The following is a 14,467-nucleotide window of genomic DNA, read 5'->3' as shown; positions in this document are numbered from 1 at the left end:
TCAACTCTCTATTCTTTGAGCATTAAGAAAGAAGCTTTGGTTTTGGAAATAAAGTTTCCTTTACTCAAGTTGTAGGTTTCCACAGCTTTTTCATTCTGAACATTTTGTTCCATCTTTGTGTGGCGAGATGGCGAGGGGAAGGGAATTAATTTTTACGTGAATATTTTGAATATATAGAATTTATATATCCATGTACAATTAAGATCCTCTATGACCTGTCCTTTAGTCTCTTAACTTAAACTCCTACTTACTGCTCTCCAAACGAGATAGTCACTTCTATTTAAATCAAGAGATAATGACTTATGTAAAAAACATACATGATGGGATTTCCCTGGTGGTCCAGTGGTTTGGACTCAGCACTTTCACTGCTGGGGCCTGGGTTCAGTCCCTGGTCAGGGAACTCAGATCTTGCAAGCTGCTTGGCCCAGCCAAAAAAAAAAAAACAAACCATGAAACAAAACAAATACATGCCATGTTTCTTTATGTATCAGCTCCCCAATACATTTTAAATTAAAATATATGTACTGTGTGGTGTTAGATACACATTGAAATATGAAATACTGGTTATTACAGCTGTTGTAGCAACTTTTCCTAGTTAAGCATGTTGTTTATCAATTAAAACTTTTAGTAATTTTCAGGCTTTAAGTTAAATCAAGTAATTAACTATGCTTAATGCATATAATTTCTATAGGATAATGCTTTTTAGGAAACAACTGATACCGAATACGGATTATCTGTTAACAATATGTTTAAACACTGAAGTCTATTTTTTTTTTTTTTGCGGTACACGGGCCTCTCACTGTTTTGGCCTCTCCCGTTGCGGAGCACAGGCTCCGGACACGCAGGCCCAACGGCCATGGCTCACAGGCCCAGCCGCTTCGCGGCATGTGGGATCTTCCCGGACCGGGGCATGAACCCGTGTCCCCTGCATTGGCAGGTGGACTCTCAACCACTGCGCCACCAGGGAAGCCTCCTGAAGTCTATTTTTTACTGCTTTTTAGGATGAGCTTCTATGCTTTAATGCTCCAGTTTTAGTATATTAATAATCTAAACTTTAAATTTAGGAGTCCACCACTATTTAGTATTTTCAAATAAGTGGTCTCACTGAAGACACAGGATCTTAAGCAGAAAAATAGTTTGTTTTAAAAATGAAAGTATGCACAACACCCTAATGAATGGTTTTTGTTCCTAGTAGTTTATAGCAAACATACCAGGCTAGGTTCAAGTGGATTATGTAAATGTCATCAAGTTTCATGCCATTAGTTGAAAAATATTCTCATAAAAAAAAAGAGTCCTCTAGTTGTACGAGCTTGGTAGTTTAGATTTGCATCTACTCTTGGAGACTAATCAGGGATGGGCAGAAAGCTCAGATTAGCCTGTTCTCCCCTTTTGACCTTTTAAGTGGAGAATTTTCTTTTTGGTAATGAGGGGTATATCTTTGTATTAATTGCTTAATAGCAGACAAATAATTGCATTGTGGTTTTTATAAAGCGGAGAAAAAGAATAAAAATATTAATTCTAGAGAAAGACTATAAATTTAGTTTTCATTTGTGTTCTATGTACCGGATTTGGGTATTAGTTGATATGTGTTTCAGTGCTACAAAATTAATTAAAATATTATTGAATACTCATTCTATAAATGCACTTTTTTTTTTAACTCTGGTACCGAGGCAAAGTACTTAACACCCTAATCTGAAAAAATGTTAATGTGTGGAATATTTTGTTTAAAAAGATATCTAAGGGTATTTGAACAAATTTTTTTTTTTACAGTTGCTAATTTGTCCTCCTGTTACTCGGTTCTTCTATGGATGTAAGGAATACTTCCACAAACTATTGATTCAGGGTGATTCTTCTGGAAGATTGAATATTTGGAACATATCAGACACACCTGATAAACAGGAAGGTACAGGAAGTACTAGTAAATCACTTGCAGTAATTTCTCAATTTTTTAAATTTAACAACCTAAATACCGGCCACTGTGTAGCAAATTCATAATGTACATATGTCAATTTCTTCTTAGAATTATAGTTGATGACAGTTATTCTTTGGTATATTACTGAATCATCTGTAAGCACATTTATTTTTATATGTTTAATGTTTTTTCTAAAATACTTAAATGTTTTTCTTTTGTACCAAACAAAACCTCCACAGAGCTGGAAATGACAACTTCTGTTAGTTTGCAAGAGGCATTTGATAAACTGAATCCTTGTCCTGCCGGAATTATAGATCAGCTGAGTGTCATTCCCAATAGTAATGAACCTCTGAAGGTGACCGCAAGTGTGTACATACCAGCCCACGGGCGACTCGTTTGTGGCCGTGAAGATGGAAGCATCGTTATTGTACCTGCCACGCAGACAGCCATTGTGCAACTGCTGCAAGGGGAGCACATGCTCCGCAGAGGTATCCTGAAGATCTCCTAGTGTCTAAAGTGTTTTGAGAACTCTGTAACCATGAACTTGACAATGTCTACACTCTTTGTTTTTAACAAATACAATGAATCCGTGTAGTTGTTAGTGTGCAATGTAGTTGGGAGAATTTAATGTGCAGTTAATAAAATACACTCCAGTTGACCCTTGAACAACTCGGGGGGTTAGGGGCACTGACCCTCTGCACAGTTGAAAATCTGCATGTTACTTTACAGTTGGCCCTCTGTATCCTTGGATTCAATCAGCTGCCCCTGTGTAGTACTATAGTAAATACTTATTGAAAAAAATCTGCATATAAGTGGACCTGTGCAGTTCAAACCTCTGTTGTTCAAGGATCAACTGTACTTAGTGTCTATTATTGGAATAAACACCATGTAATGACTGTAAATAAAGAGGTATCTAATTTTATCTCTTTGATATGTGTTAATAATTCCATTTATTATTGGGTACCTATATAGTGTAGTAGTAATTATCATATTATCAGTAATACTGGTAATCTTTTAGAACAATGCTGTCCAGTAGAACTATATATGTAACAATATAGGTGATTTTCTAATAGGCACATTAAGAAAAGTAAAAATGAAGCAGGAGAAATTAATTTTAATAATATATTTTCTTTAACCTAGTACAGCAAAACTATTTTCATTTCAACTTGTAATCAATATAAAAATTACTAATGAGATATTTTACATTTTTTCAGTGCTAAGTCTTTGAAATCTCATGTATATTTTACATTCGTAGCACATATGAATCCACTCTAGCCACACTGCAAGAGTTCAGTAGTCTCATGTGGTATGTAGCTACTGTATTTCTAGAACTACAGAGCAGTTCTAGAAAACTAGAAGCCTTTTCAATGATAAAATGTATAGCTAAATCCAAAACCTCGTTCACAGGTTGGCCACCTCACAGGACACTCCGTGGTCATCGGAACAAAGTCACATGTTTGTTGTATCCGCATCAGGTCTCAGCTCGTTATGATCAAAGATATCTGATATCTGGAGGCGTGGATTTTTCGGTCATAATTTGGGACATTTTTTCTGGAGAAATGAAACACATCTTCTGTGTCCATGGTGGCGAGATTACTCAGCTTCTGGTTCCACCTGAAAACTGCAGTGTAAGTTGATCATGAAAGATTATTTCACTGTGGTAGAGTCAAGTTGTGTTGCTATCAGGCTTAATATAAGTGAAATCCAGAGTAACTTAAAATGTGACAGGAGAATTAAAAAATCCTTTTAATTTAAAAACTAAACAGTGGTAATGTGATGTTTAGACAAAGTTACAATTATTACCATTGGGCACATAGACGTAGAAGATGCACATAGTTTTTTTCCTGTTATTAGCTCCTAAATAGCTTGTCCCCGAAATGTAGTAGTAATTTAGAATATGTTTACTGAAGTTTCAATTTTTTGTTCTAAAGTAGTTTAAGTATCCCCAAAGTCATTCTCTAATCTCATTATTTTCAGCTTCATCTGAGCAAAAAGATAGTAAACGTATACTTTGGTAGTTTGAAGCAAAATACTTCTCATTACTTATAAATAGAGTTCGTTTATTTTGATATTTTTTTGTGGCTGCGCCGTGCAGCTTGTGGGATCTTAGTTTTCTGACCAAGGGTCAAACCTGGGCCCCGGCAGTGAAAGCACTGAGTCCTAACCACTGGACTGCCAGGAAATTCCCTAGAGTTCGTTTAAATAAACAATTATTGTGACAAGAGAAAGTATAACAGGCACTGAAAATGATTTTGGAAAATTTTGTACATACCTTTGTGAAAGCAGATTGCTTTCTTAGTGATGTGCGTGTAGGTTAGGCCATGATGTCAAATACAAACAGCCTAATAATTTTAGAAATAGGAGATTTTAGGAGAACTTAGGATGGATGAATAACAGACCCATAATTTATATTACTGTTTGTTAATCATGAACTTGTTCATGTGATTAGCCACTTCTGTTGGCATCATCACTATGCCCACACATTCACACGTGTGTGTGCACACACATACACAAACACACAGACACCGTCTTCTTGCATATATATTTCATGCTTATCATAATCCCTACAGCATCACCAGTTATGGTTTTACTGAAATGAAAAGCATTTGACTTCTGTATCTGATCCAGTATTCACAAGGAGTCTCATTTCAAAGCTCAGAAAATCTTCCTTGGCCTTTCTACTTACTTAATCTTCCTGGTAATGTGTGTTATCTGCCATGTTCTGCCAGTGCTAGATTTCATTTGACTTGATCCTGGTGGTGTTATAGGAGGTTCTAGTACCAGTGTCTCTCTCTCTCTTTTTTTCCCTGCCAGATTTGAAAATTCAGATACTTAATTATCCTCTTCCTTCTTTTTAAAATGTTTTTGCCTTTTTCTTGCTTCCCAGTTGGTTGTTCATTTCTTCTAATCTTCATCACTGAGAAAAATTATTGTGTATTTATTTAAATAACCAATTGTATGTCTATTTTAGTGAAATACATATCATTGTCATTATACTAAGTTATAGCACTGTTAGAACCCCTGCCCTAAACTTTATTTAACACTACTTAATGCCCCATACTAAAACATGAGTTTTTTGATCTCTGACTGCAAATTTGGGGAAATATCTAATTTTTTGATGCTGACATTGATAACTTAGATTATTTTATTTCAGTTTAGTGCAACCATTTCTAATTTGACTGGTTTTTGTTTTCATAAGAATAAAACACTGAAAATTAACTAGAGTATGTATGTGTGTGTGTGTGTGTGTGTGTGTGTGTGTGTGTGTGTGTGTTTAATTACAGGTATTAAAAGGAAAGTTTTTTTGAGTGGTTTCCATAAGGTCATGTTTTCTTTTTGAACTACATTAATATATTTTTAAGCTTACATATTTATATGAGAACATTTTCTGGTTTCTTTTTAAAAATTTTCAAGTGGGTATTTAATATAATAAATTTTTTTTGATCAACTGTATTTAGAAATAATCTGTAGTGAGTAAAAGCTACCTAATAGACATACATGCAACTAAATAGAAAATGGTCTCCTTACTAGACTAGGTGCTCACCAGAGGTGCTAGTTGCCTGGGAAATACGAAGAAGAGAGACACAGACAAGGAAGCCTGGTACTTGGAAAATAATTTACTCATTATAGGCTTAACAGTAGAATTTTCTTGTTTTTAATTAACTTTCAAAAGTACTGATTAAGACAAATTTGCTTTTAGCTTTGTGATAATTTGACAGTAAATAATGCCTGCCTAGTTATTAAGCTGTTCATTTAGCTGGTAGTTTTAGGTCCAGCAGCTAATATGTTTGAAAATCAAAGAGCCTAACTGATTAATAAAAAGCTAAGAATTTGATATTTGCTAAATGTTTAGCAGATGACTATTTTGCTGAGATTAGAGTTAACAGCATATGCTGATTTTAATACTAGAATTGTCCTCATAAATTGATCCAGTGTCATTTTCTTTTAGCAAAAAAAACTTTTACTTTAAAATGATCTGGTAGTTGGAAGATTATAAATATTTACCAACTGTAATGATTAAAGATAAATACTGAAAAGTTTGTCATCTGCTTTTTTGATTAGAATAGGGTTTTGGTTTTTATCTTGGGTAGATTGGGAAAGAAGTTGAGTTTTGATTTCTTGCAATTTTTTTTTTACCCCAGGAAAAGATGTTCTAAAACAGAGAAATGTTGGTTGCATTTTAAAAATGACTTAAATTGTAATTAAGAATGTACAATTATGATGAATTTTTCTTTCTTAATTTGTGGTCGTTTCATGTTTACCAAAATATAGGAAGTTGTTAAAACTGAGCAAAATCATTGTCTCCTGGCTTTGGTAGACAGTGAATGAAAAATGAAATCCTGCCTGCTGGGTAGAAAGGATGCTGCGGCTGGAGATGAGCTTTGAGGACAGACTATACACCCTTTCACAACTCCACACACATGTACATCTTACTTGTCTACTGTCTAGGTGTTTCTTTGTCATCCTTTCTTTCCCCACTCCTTCATTTTTGTGCTCTTTTAGCATTTTTTTACCTGAAATCTTTCCAAATTCTTGCTATAGATTAGTATTACTTTAGTGCCAGACTCAGTGGTTCTATACACTTTATTTTTAATAAACTATTTCTCTATTCTTTTATTAATGGGAGTTTTAATTATTTAAAAATTTTGACATGTTCATAGATGATAAACATTTCCTATAGTGTTATGTAGAGTACCTGCATTGAATAGATTTTATGTTTATTGTACATTGAAGGTTTTTGTTTTTCATTTTTTAGAGGAATTTTATTTATTTTTTCCCAAATAGTAAAGCTCCATTTAGTCAAAGTGCTTTGAAATTGAGTTTGATTCCCTGAATAGTTAACTGAGATTTAACTTTCATATGATACAGATTATTTTAAAGAATTAAAATACAGTAAGAAAATTTAAAAGTTTCCTGAAAATATCCTTTGAGATAGGAAATATTGAAGTAATTCAGGATTGTATAGTGCCAAAGAGTTATTGACAAAAATTCTACGAGTTTTTTTGGCAGTATTACTATCTGCCAAGTAATGCATTTCAGTGTTCCAAGAAATATAAACTTATATTTTAGGAGGAGAGTCAGGCAAGTATTTAAGTAAGCCTGTTACAAGGCTGACTATAAATGGTAAAGGAGAGATCCTAACCAAATGCTTTGGTGGATAAGGGCAGGGGCATATCATAAGTACTCAGAGAAACAAAGACCTTTGGTAAACTCTCAAAAATTTCTGTGAGATTTGACTAACTGTATCTTGACTTCATGAGGGGTGGTAGAACTTGCAGTTTTGAGGTCTCTATTATTAGGCTATGTGCTGGCTCTGTTTCTTTCTCCTTAAGATTATGGAATGTAGAGGAAAAAATTAGGTTTGAGGTGGCTTTTTTTTTTTTTTGTGGTTCGGTTTCTTAAGAAAACAAAATGTACTATCCATACATATGAAAGAAATATATACATATAATGTATATAGGTATGAAAGGTATGTGTACTATATATATATATGAAATATATATGAAAGGAAACAGAAGTGAAACTATCTACTAAAATAGTATTTGAATATTATATAACAATACAAAATATATACTATAAATATAAATATAAAAGAAAGTTCTGTGCCATTTTTGTTTGTCATTCCAAGTTGTGCTTATTGCTTTTTTTGTGTGTGCTTATTGCTTTTAAATGAGTGGTTTTGATCTTATATATTGCTATTCAGATGTGATGGTTCTTAGGCAGTTTTAATAGGATTCAAATTTAAAATGGAACCTTCATATTATTATTAAATAAGACTGCCACTTCAAATACTCATATAGAAGACCTTTTAGAAAATTCTTTTTAAAAACAGGCTTGTTAAAATTTTAAGTGCCTTACTGTTTTCAGTTTTCATCTGCACTTGGAATATTATTTACTGTAATGTCTTAAAATATTTTCTAAATAGGTATATAAAATGCAAAAGGTATTAAAGGTTATCAATAAAAAGCAAGTCTCTTTTTCCCTCTTGTTCTCCAGCTATGTCATTCCCTTCATCCTGAGTGTAGTATTTTATAATCCTACAGAGACTTTCTATACTGTTTTTTAAAAATTTTAAAATTTTTATACAGTTTTTAAAGGTTACTTTCCATTTACAGTCACTACAAAATATTGGCTCTATTCCCCTTGTTGTACAATATATGCTTAAGCCTATCTTAACACTCGATAGTTTGTACCTTCCACTCCCTCACTCCTATGTTGCCCCTCCGTCCCCCTGCCCACTGGTAACCACTAGTTTGTTCTCTATATCTTATACTATTTTTTAAAATATTTATTTATTTGTTTGGTTGCGCTGGGCTTAGTTGTGGCAGGTGGGCTCCTTACTTGTGGTTCTCAGCCTCCTTAGTTGTGGCTCGCAGGCTCCTTAGTTGGCATGCAAATTCTTAGTTGTGACATGCGTGTGGGATCTATTTCCCTGACCAGGGATTGAACCCAGGCCTCCTGCATTGGGAGTGCAGAGTCTTAACCACTGTGTCACCAGGGAAATCCCTATACTATGTTTTAATACTTCAGAACTATAGCATTTTAGTTTAATCTTATTCTAATAACTGAGACATTTAAGCAACACTGAGAGGTTAGAGATAGAATGATTTCCAGATTTGAATAGCTGTCAGAGGTAGGCTTGGGTGAATTTACAAAATCTGAACTCTAGGCTAGGGGAGGCCAAAAGAGTGTGCCCAATGCCTGCGGAGTCTGAGGAAGAGAGCAGCTGAAAGGGAGGCCAGATATTTTTAAGGCTGCTGGTAGTAAAATTATTAAAATTGAATTGGAAAGATAAATACCAAATTCAGATTCTGTTTGCTTTTGAGAGTGACGGGAATGAGTACTGAAGGGAACAAAAAATGTGACTTTTTGAAGTGTTGTGTTTTATTTACTTTTAGTAAATATATATCTAATATTACTTCCCTCTCCCATTGGCATGGATGATTAGATTATCACAGCTTTTTGCTGCTGCTAGAATTTTATTCAGAACAGAATTTTTTGAAAATGTTTCAAAATAAATTTTGAAGCATATATAATATATATGTTTCTCAGTGTGAACATATAGCCTAAGTTCTCTAATAGATTAGTTAAAAATGATTACTTTTCATTATATCTTATTAAACTTGTATTGTCACATGCCTCCAAAATTTTCCAGAAGGGGGCAGCATGGGTTTGTGAAAATGGGAATATCAGGCACCTAACCTGTTTGTTCCTTCATCTGACAATGTTAAATCCCTAGCTCTTGCGGCAGGTATGATAATATATATGGTATATGTGACTATATGTTTGTTAGTGCGTAATGTTCGCTGCCGGTAAGAACAATTAACAAATTAGGTTTTCTTTTTAATATATTATCCTTTCTTTCTGAAAAAGTACCTGAGCTTCTGCCTGAATTAGCTCTTATCTTACCTTTTTGAATTTGGACTTGTGTTACCAGTTTAATTGGATGTTACATTTAAAAAGCAATGTCTAGAATTATGGCATAGTCTCTGAAGCCAGAGTAAACTTTGGTGATGTAAAGGAAACAAAAGCAGAAAGCAGAAGTAATCTTTTTCTGAAATATATCACAGTGTACATAATGTTCTGTAATATTCTTTTTCCCATAACACTTAATTCTCTTAGATTTTGAGACTACTTTCATATGTTTTATATATGCAGCATCATCTTTTTGAAATTAATTTTTATTTTAAAAAATTACATAACACATTGTTATGGAAAATACAGATCTTTTCTAAAGATGGTCTAAGTGTATTCCAATATTTTTAATGATAGTCTGTCATTTATTTAATTTTATTCAGAAATGTCAGAATTTTACTTTCTAATTTTTTTTTCTCTTATCAACAGTGGGGGTTGAGAATTAAGATAACTAAATAATTTTGCACATCTGGAATGATTCTTAGGGTAAATTCTTAAATGTGAAATTGCTTTATAAAAGGGCATATTAATTTTTAAAGTCTTTTGAATGCATATTACCAAATTGTCCTTCAGAAGCTTAGGAATAGGTTTGTACCACCTATTTACCTTCATAATTCTTCATCATCCTGTTTGTAATCTTTCAAATGTAGGTAACTTTCTAGACTTATAAGTAGCTGTATGAAGAGTATGTATAAGCGTAGAGCACTCATTCTCATTTTGAAAGCACGAATGCTTTAATATACCAAGGCTGTATTGGTTATCCATTCCGATTGCTGCATGTTTTCCAAATTTTTACTACTGTCATATTTTATTCAAGATAAAAAATTAATTTTTCCTATTATGGATAGTGTCTAAATATTCAAATATCATAGTACACCTGTCTCTCGTGTAGGAAGCTAAGAGAATCAATGATATACCAAGAGACTGTCAGTGAGGATCCCTTCAACAGTAATGAGACAGATTGCCTCCCTATTCTGGCTGTGCTAATATTGTGTCAAACATTTTAGAAATTCATTTATTTATTACCTTTTTTTTTGCCTTAGGTTGGTTTATTGAAGTATAGTTGATTTACAATGTTGTATTAGTTTTAGGTGTATAGCAAAGTGACTCCGTTTTTTTTTAAATAAATTTATTTATTTATTTGTTTGGCTGCATTGGGTCTTCGTTGCTGCGTGTGGGCTTTCTCTAGTTGAGGTGAGCAGGGGCTACTCTTCATTGCAGTGCACAGGCTTCTCATTGCGGTGGCTTCTCTTGTTGCGGAGCACGGGCTCTAGGTGCGCGGGCTTCAGTAGTTGTGGCTCACGGGCTGTAGAGCTCAGGCTCAGTAGTTGCGGCACATGGGCTAAGTTGCTCCGCGACATGTGGGATCTTCCCCGACCAGGGCTCGAGCCTGTGTCTTCTGCTTTGGCAGGCGGATTCTTAACCACTGCACCACCAGGGAAGTCCCCAGTTTTTTAAAATATATATATATATATATATATATATATACACACACACACAAACACACATATATACATATATATGTATGTATATATTCTTTTCAGATTCTTTTCCATTATAGGTTATTACAAGATATTGAGTATAGCTCCCTGTGTTATAGAGTAGGTCCTTGTTGTTTATATATATAATAGTGTGTATACGTTAATCCCAAACCCCTAATTTATCCCTCCCCCACTCCGCAGAAACTTAGATATTCCTCTGTTTGGAGAGGTTTCTTTAGATCTTTAGTCATATTCTTGGTAGCAAAGAAGATTACATTGAGTATGAAATTTATTTTTAGTAATAGAAATGATTTGGTGCTAAGCATTGTAAATGAAGTGGTTGATTAAATTGACTCAGTGGTTGAAGAGAGTTAGTATGGCACAGAGCAAAGACAATTTTTCTTCAGTAACTTAATCATAAAGCAATTTTAAAATGAGTTAAAATTTATTTTAAGATGGCAGAAATTGTTAGAAAAAAATGAATGACTTTTTAAGGTGACTGTTCAATTAGATGCAATATATATCTGAGTGCCGACCATTTTCCAGGTGCCTTCAAGAGCCGGGTGTATAATAGTGGGGGTTAGGTTTCCCTTGTGTTCTTTGATATAGACTTAAAAAGCAAGCCAGCATCCTTTGTAAACAAAGAGGTATTTTTAGAATATATATATTCTAGTAATTTATCTCTAGGAAAGATACACAGACTCTTTCAGTTAGAAAATCTCCGGTTAGAAAAATGGGGACAGTATCAACCCGTTTGTTTTCATGAGAAAGGAAAAAAATGATATTCCATAGTTATGTCAGAGGTATTGTAAATTCAGTGTTTATTTCTTGTAAGGATACTGGTATGAGCGGAATAAATAGGTTGAAGCCAAGCAGGCAGATTGAGAGTTACTAGGTCAGATGGATGGGGCCATTCAAATTCAAAGTAGGAGCTAGAAGTAGAAGTGTGGGACCAGCAGCCACTGGGAGTCGTAATTCAGTGCATGCTGAGGAGTGAGGCCCTTTGTGATGGAAAATGTTAGTCCCTGAACGTGTGCAGCCAAGGTTTGGGTGTGGGGTGGACAATAACTGGGGACAGCTGACTGCTGTGGGGAGAGGGTGAAAGGGTAGCACTTTTGAGTTCCTTAAAAAACCTTAGACTATCTTCAGAGTCTGCAGATATGACTATCTCAGTCTCTAAAAGCCATAAATATGTAATTGAAATTAAAGAAAGCACTTTGATGTTTTAAAGGCATGAAGTAAAAAATTATCAAGTAAATTCAATGGAAAAAGATGTGTGAGGAAATATTCAGGGAACAGTGGAAGGTGGTCACTGAGTTGTTGGATTGAGAGCTTTTATTGACTCAAATTGTTAAAAGTGCTAAAAACTTCATTAATGTGATTTTAAGGTAATACGTGAGTGATGGTAATGATCATGTAGGTGGAACTATTCAGATTAAATTAAAGCAGAGCTATTAATATGAGAAGAAAACATTGAAAAGGAGAAACTAACCTAATAGAAAAATTATGAATGTCTCTGTATTTCCTGGTGAATACCTAAACGTTGGCAACTCCCTCAGAAAATGATACAACTACATTATAAAAAGTAGAATTTATGGTATATAATGACATAATACTAATAATGGTAAAGAGAATACTAACTAACATCATCTTTTGTATGCATGATGTATTAGTCACTGTGCTGATTTCTTTACATATATTTCATTTAATTCACCCAGTGCTTCTGTGAGGCCTAGTAATTGTTGTTAACCTCATTGTACAGAGAGGTGAGGCTCAGAGAGGTTAAGTAACTTGCTCAAGTCACACAGTTAGCAAGTGGCAGAGCTGGAATTTGATCCTAAATAGTCCAACCTGAGGGCCTGAACTTGACCACCAAGCATACCACCTCCTACTAGGTGTAATTGTGTATTTAAAAATAGTTGCATTTCTCCAACTTTGACTATATATGTTTTATTACTGATTTACATAAGTAAATATGATTTTGATACTTAATTTTAAATGCCTAATTTATTTAGTATCTTTCAATTTGTAGATCAAAACACAGCCATTCTTTTCAATTCCTGTATTTCAAATTTTTCTTTAGAGAATTGTGCATGGCTCAGTTCTTCGGTAATTTATGTTTTAGTTTTTCATCTTTGATTATTTAGGTTTGGATTTTCTTAGTTTTAGCCCCCTTTCATCTTCTTTTACTTGTCACACTTTACTTGCTTTTAAGAATATGGTGTAAGATTTAACTGAAATTTTATAAATTTAACATATACACAGTTAAGATTTTTTGAAAACAGAGGTAGCTAAGAAGGTAAAAGGTCACCTGTTACCCTTCTACATAAAAGAGAAACACAGTTAACATTTTGATATTTTTTCCTCTAGCCTTGTAAAATTCACTTACTATGCACTTGTGATTATATTGTATAGTTATCTATGCACATTGCATCTTCATTTAATATTTTAACAAATACTTTCTCAAGTTATTCTTATTTGTGAAAGTAATTTTTAGTAATTATATAACATTACATTATGTGAGCATACAATATTTACTTAGCAATTCTCCTCCTTTGGATGTGTAGATTGGTCCCAATTTGAACTATTGTAAATAATATTGAATATCTTTGTAAAACTTGTTTTCATTTATGATTATTTCCTTGGGTAGATTCCATGAATATTTTTTGGATTAGAACCTCAGAATTTTGGGGTAATAGGTTATTAACATTTTTAAGTCTGTTGAGATCGATTACCTAATTATTTTCTACCCTCAGTGCCTATTTCATTGTCCCTTGCCAACACAAGATGTTTTTATTTACTTCCATGACTCAGTTTCCACATCTGTAAGATGGAAATAATAATAATATCTACTTCAAAGGGTTGTTGTGAGGCTATGATGAATTACTGCCAAGTATTTAGAATAATACCTAGCACAGAGTAAGAACCCAATAAACGTTGGTTGTTTTGTATTATATAATTTCTACAGTCTTTGGCTAAATTGATAGGTGGAAAGAGTATCTTATTGTTCTAATTTGCATATCTTTGATTACTAGAGGTAATGAAGTTTTTCTATGAGGATTTTAGTGAGTTTGTTTGTTTTTTTCATTTGAGACATAGATTGTCCTTTGCTCATTTGTTTCTGTTGGGGATATTAGTGCCTGTATGAGTGCTTAACTTAATTGAAATATTAAGCTTATGTGCTTTCTATTACTGTTGTTGAAATTTTCTTCTGGTTTATTATTTACTTTGATTTTTTAATCTACAGATAATTTACATTCCTATGTAATCTAATTTATCTTTTTCCTATTTAGCTTCTTTCATATTTTTGAATCCTGGGATCTTACCCGCCCCCCCAGAAATTTGGTGAAATTTGATTAAAAAGCAATGGCTGGATTAAAACAAACATCAAATACTTTAATCTATCTGAAATTTATTTATGCATGTGGGGTGAGGAAAGGATAAAAATCATCTGTTCTTCCCTAAAGTAACGGATTATCTCAACATCATTTATTAAATAAAATTTTCTTTGATAGGTAATGTCTTCTTAATCTTACACTAAATTCTTCATATTTATTTGCTGCTTTATTAAGAAGGAAGCAGTTGAAGAAAGATGTAGCCCTGACTAGCCTGCTATTTCTTCACTGTTGTCTTTTGTATGTAGTGAATGGACGAAGAT

General features: G+C 33.6%; 1 protein-coding gene across 4 annotated transcripts in view; it reads left to right on the top strand.

Moving 5' to 3' along the window:
- The window catches only part of WDR7 (WD repeat domain 7), a 370,882-nt gene that overhangs the window by 43,672 nt on the left and 312,743 nt on the right, over positions 1 to 14,467 (top strand). For all 4 annotated transcript variants that reach the window (XM_079942515.1, XM_079942514.1, XM_079942512.1 and 1 more), the window contains 3 exons: positions 1,771 to 1,903; positions 2,152 to 2,400; positions 3,320 to 3,540. In XM_079942515.1, coding sequence (XP_079798641.1) covers positions 1,771 to 1,903; positions 2,152 to 2,400; positions 3,320 to 3,540 — 603 coding nt within the window. The remainder of the gene's footprint in view (positions 1 to 1,770; positions 1,904 to 2,151; positions 2,401 to 3,319; positions 3,541 to 14,467) is intronic.

Source organism: Stenella coeruleoalba (assembly GCF_951394435.1).
Source record: "Stenella coeruleoalba genome assembly, chromosome: 14".
Classification (NCBI taxonomy): Eukaryota; Metazoa; Chordata; class Mammalia; order Artiodactyla; family Delphinidae; genus Stenella; species Stenella coeruleoalba.
Note: the sequence above shows the minus strand (reverse complement) of the source record. Positions and strands in the feature narration are given on the sequence as shown.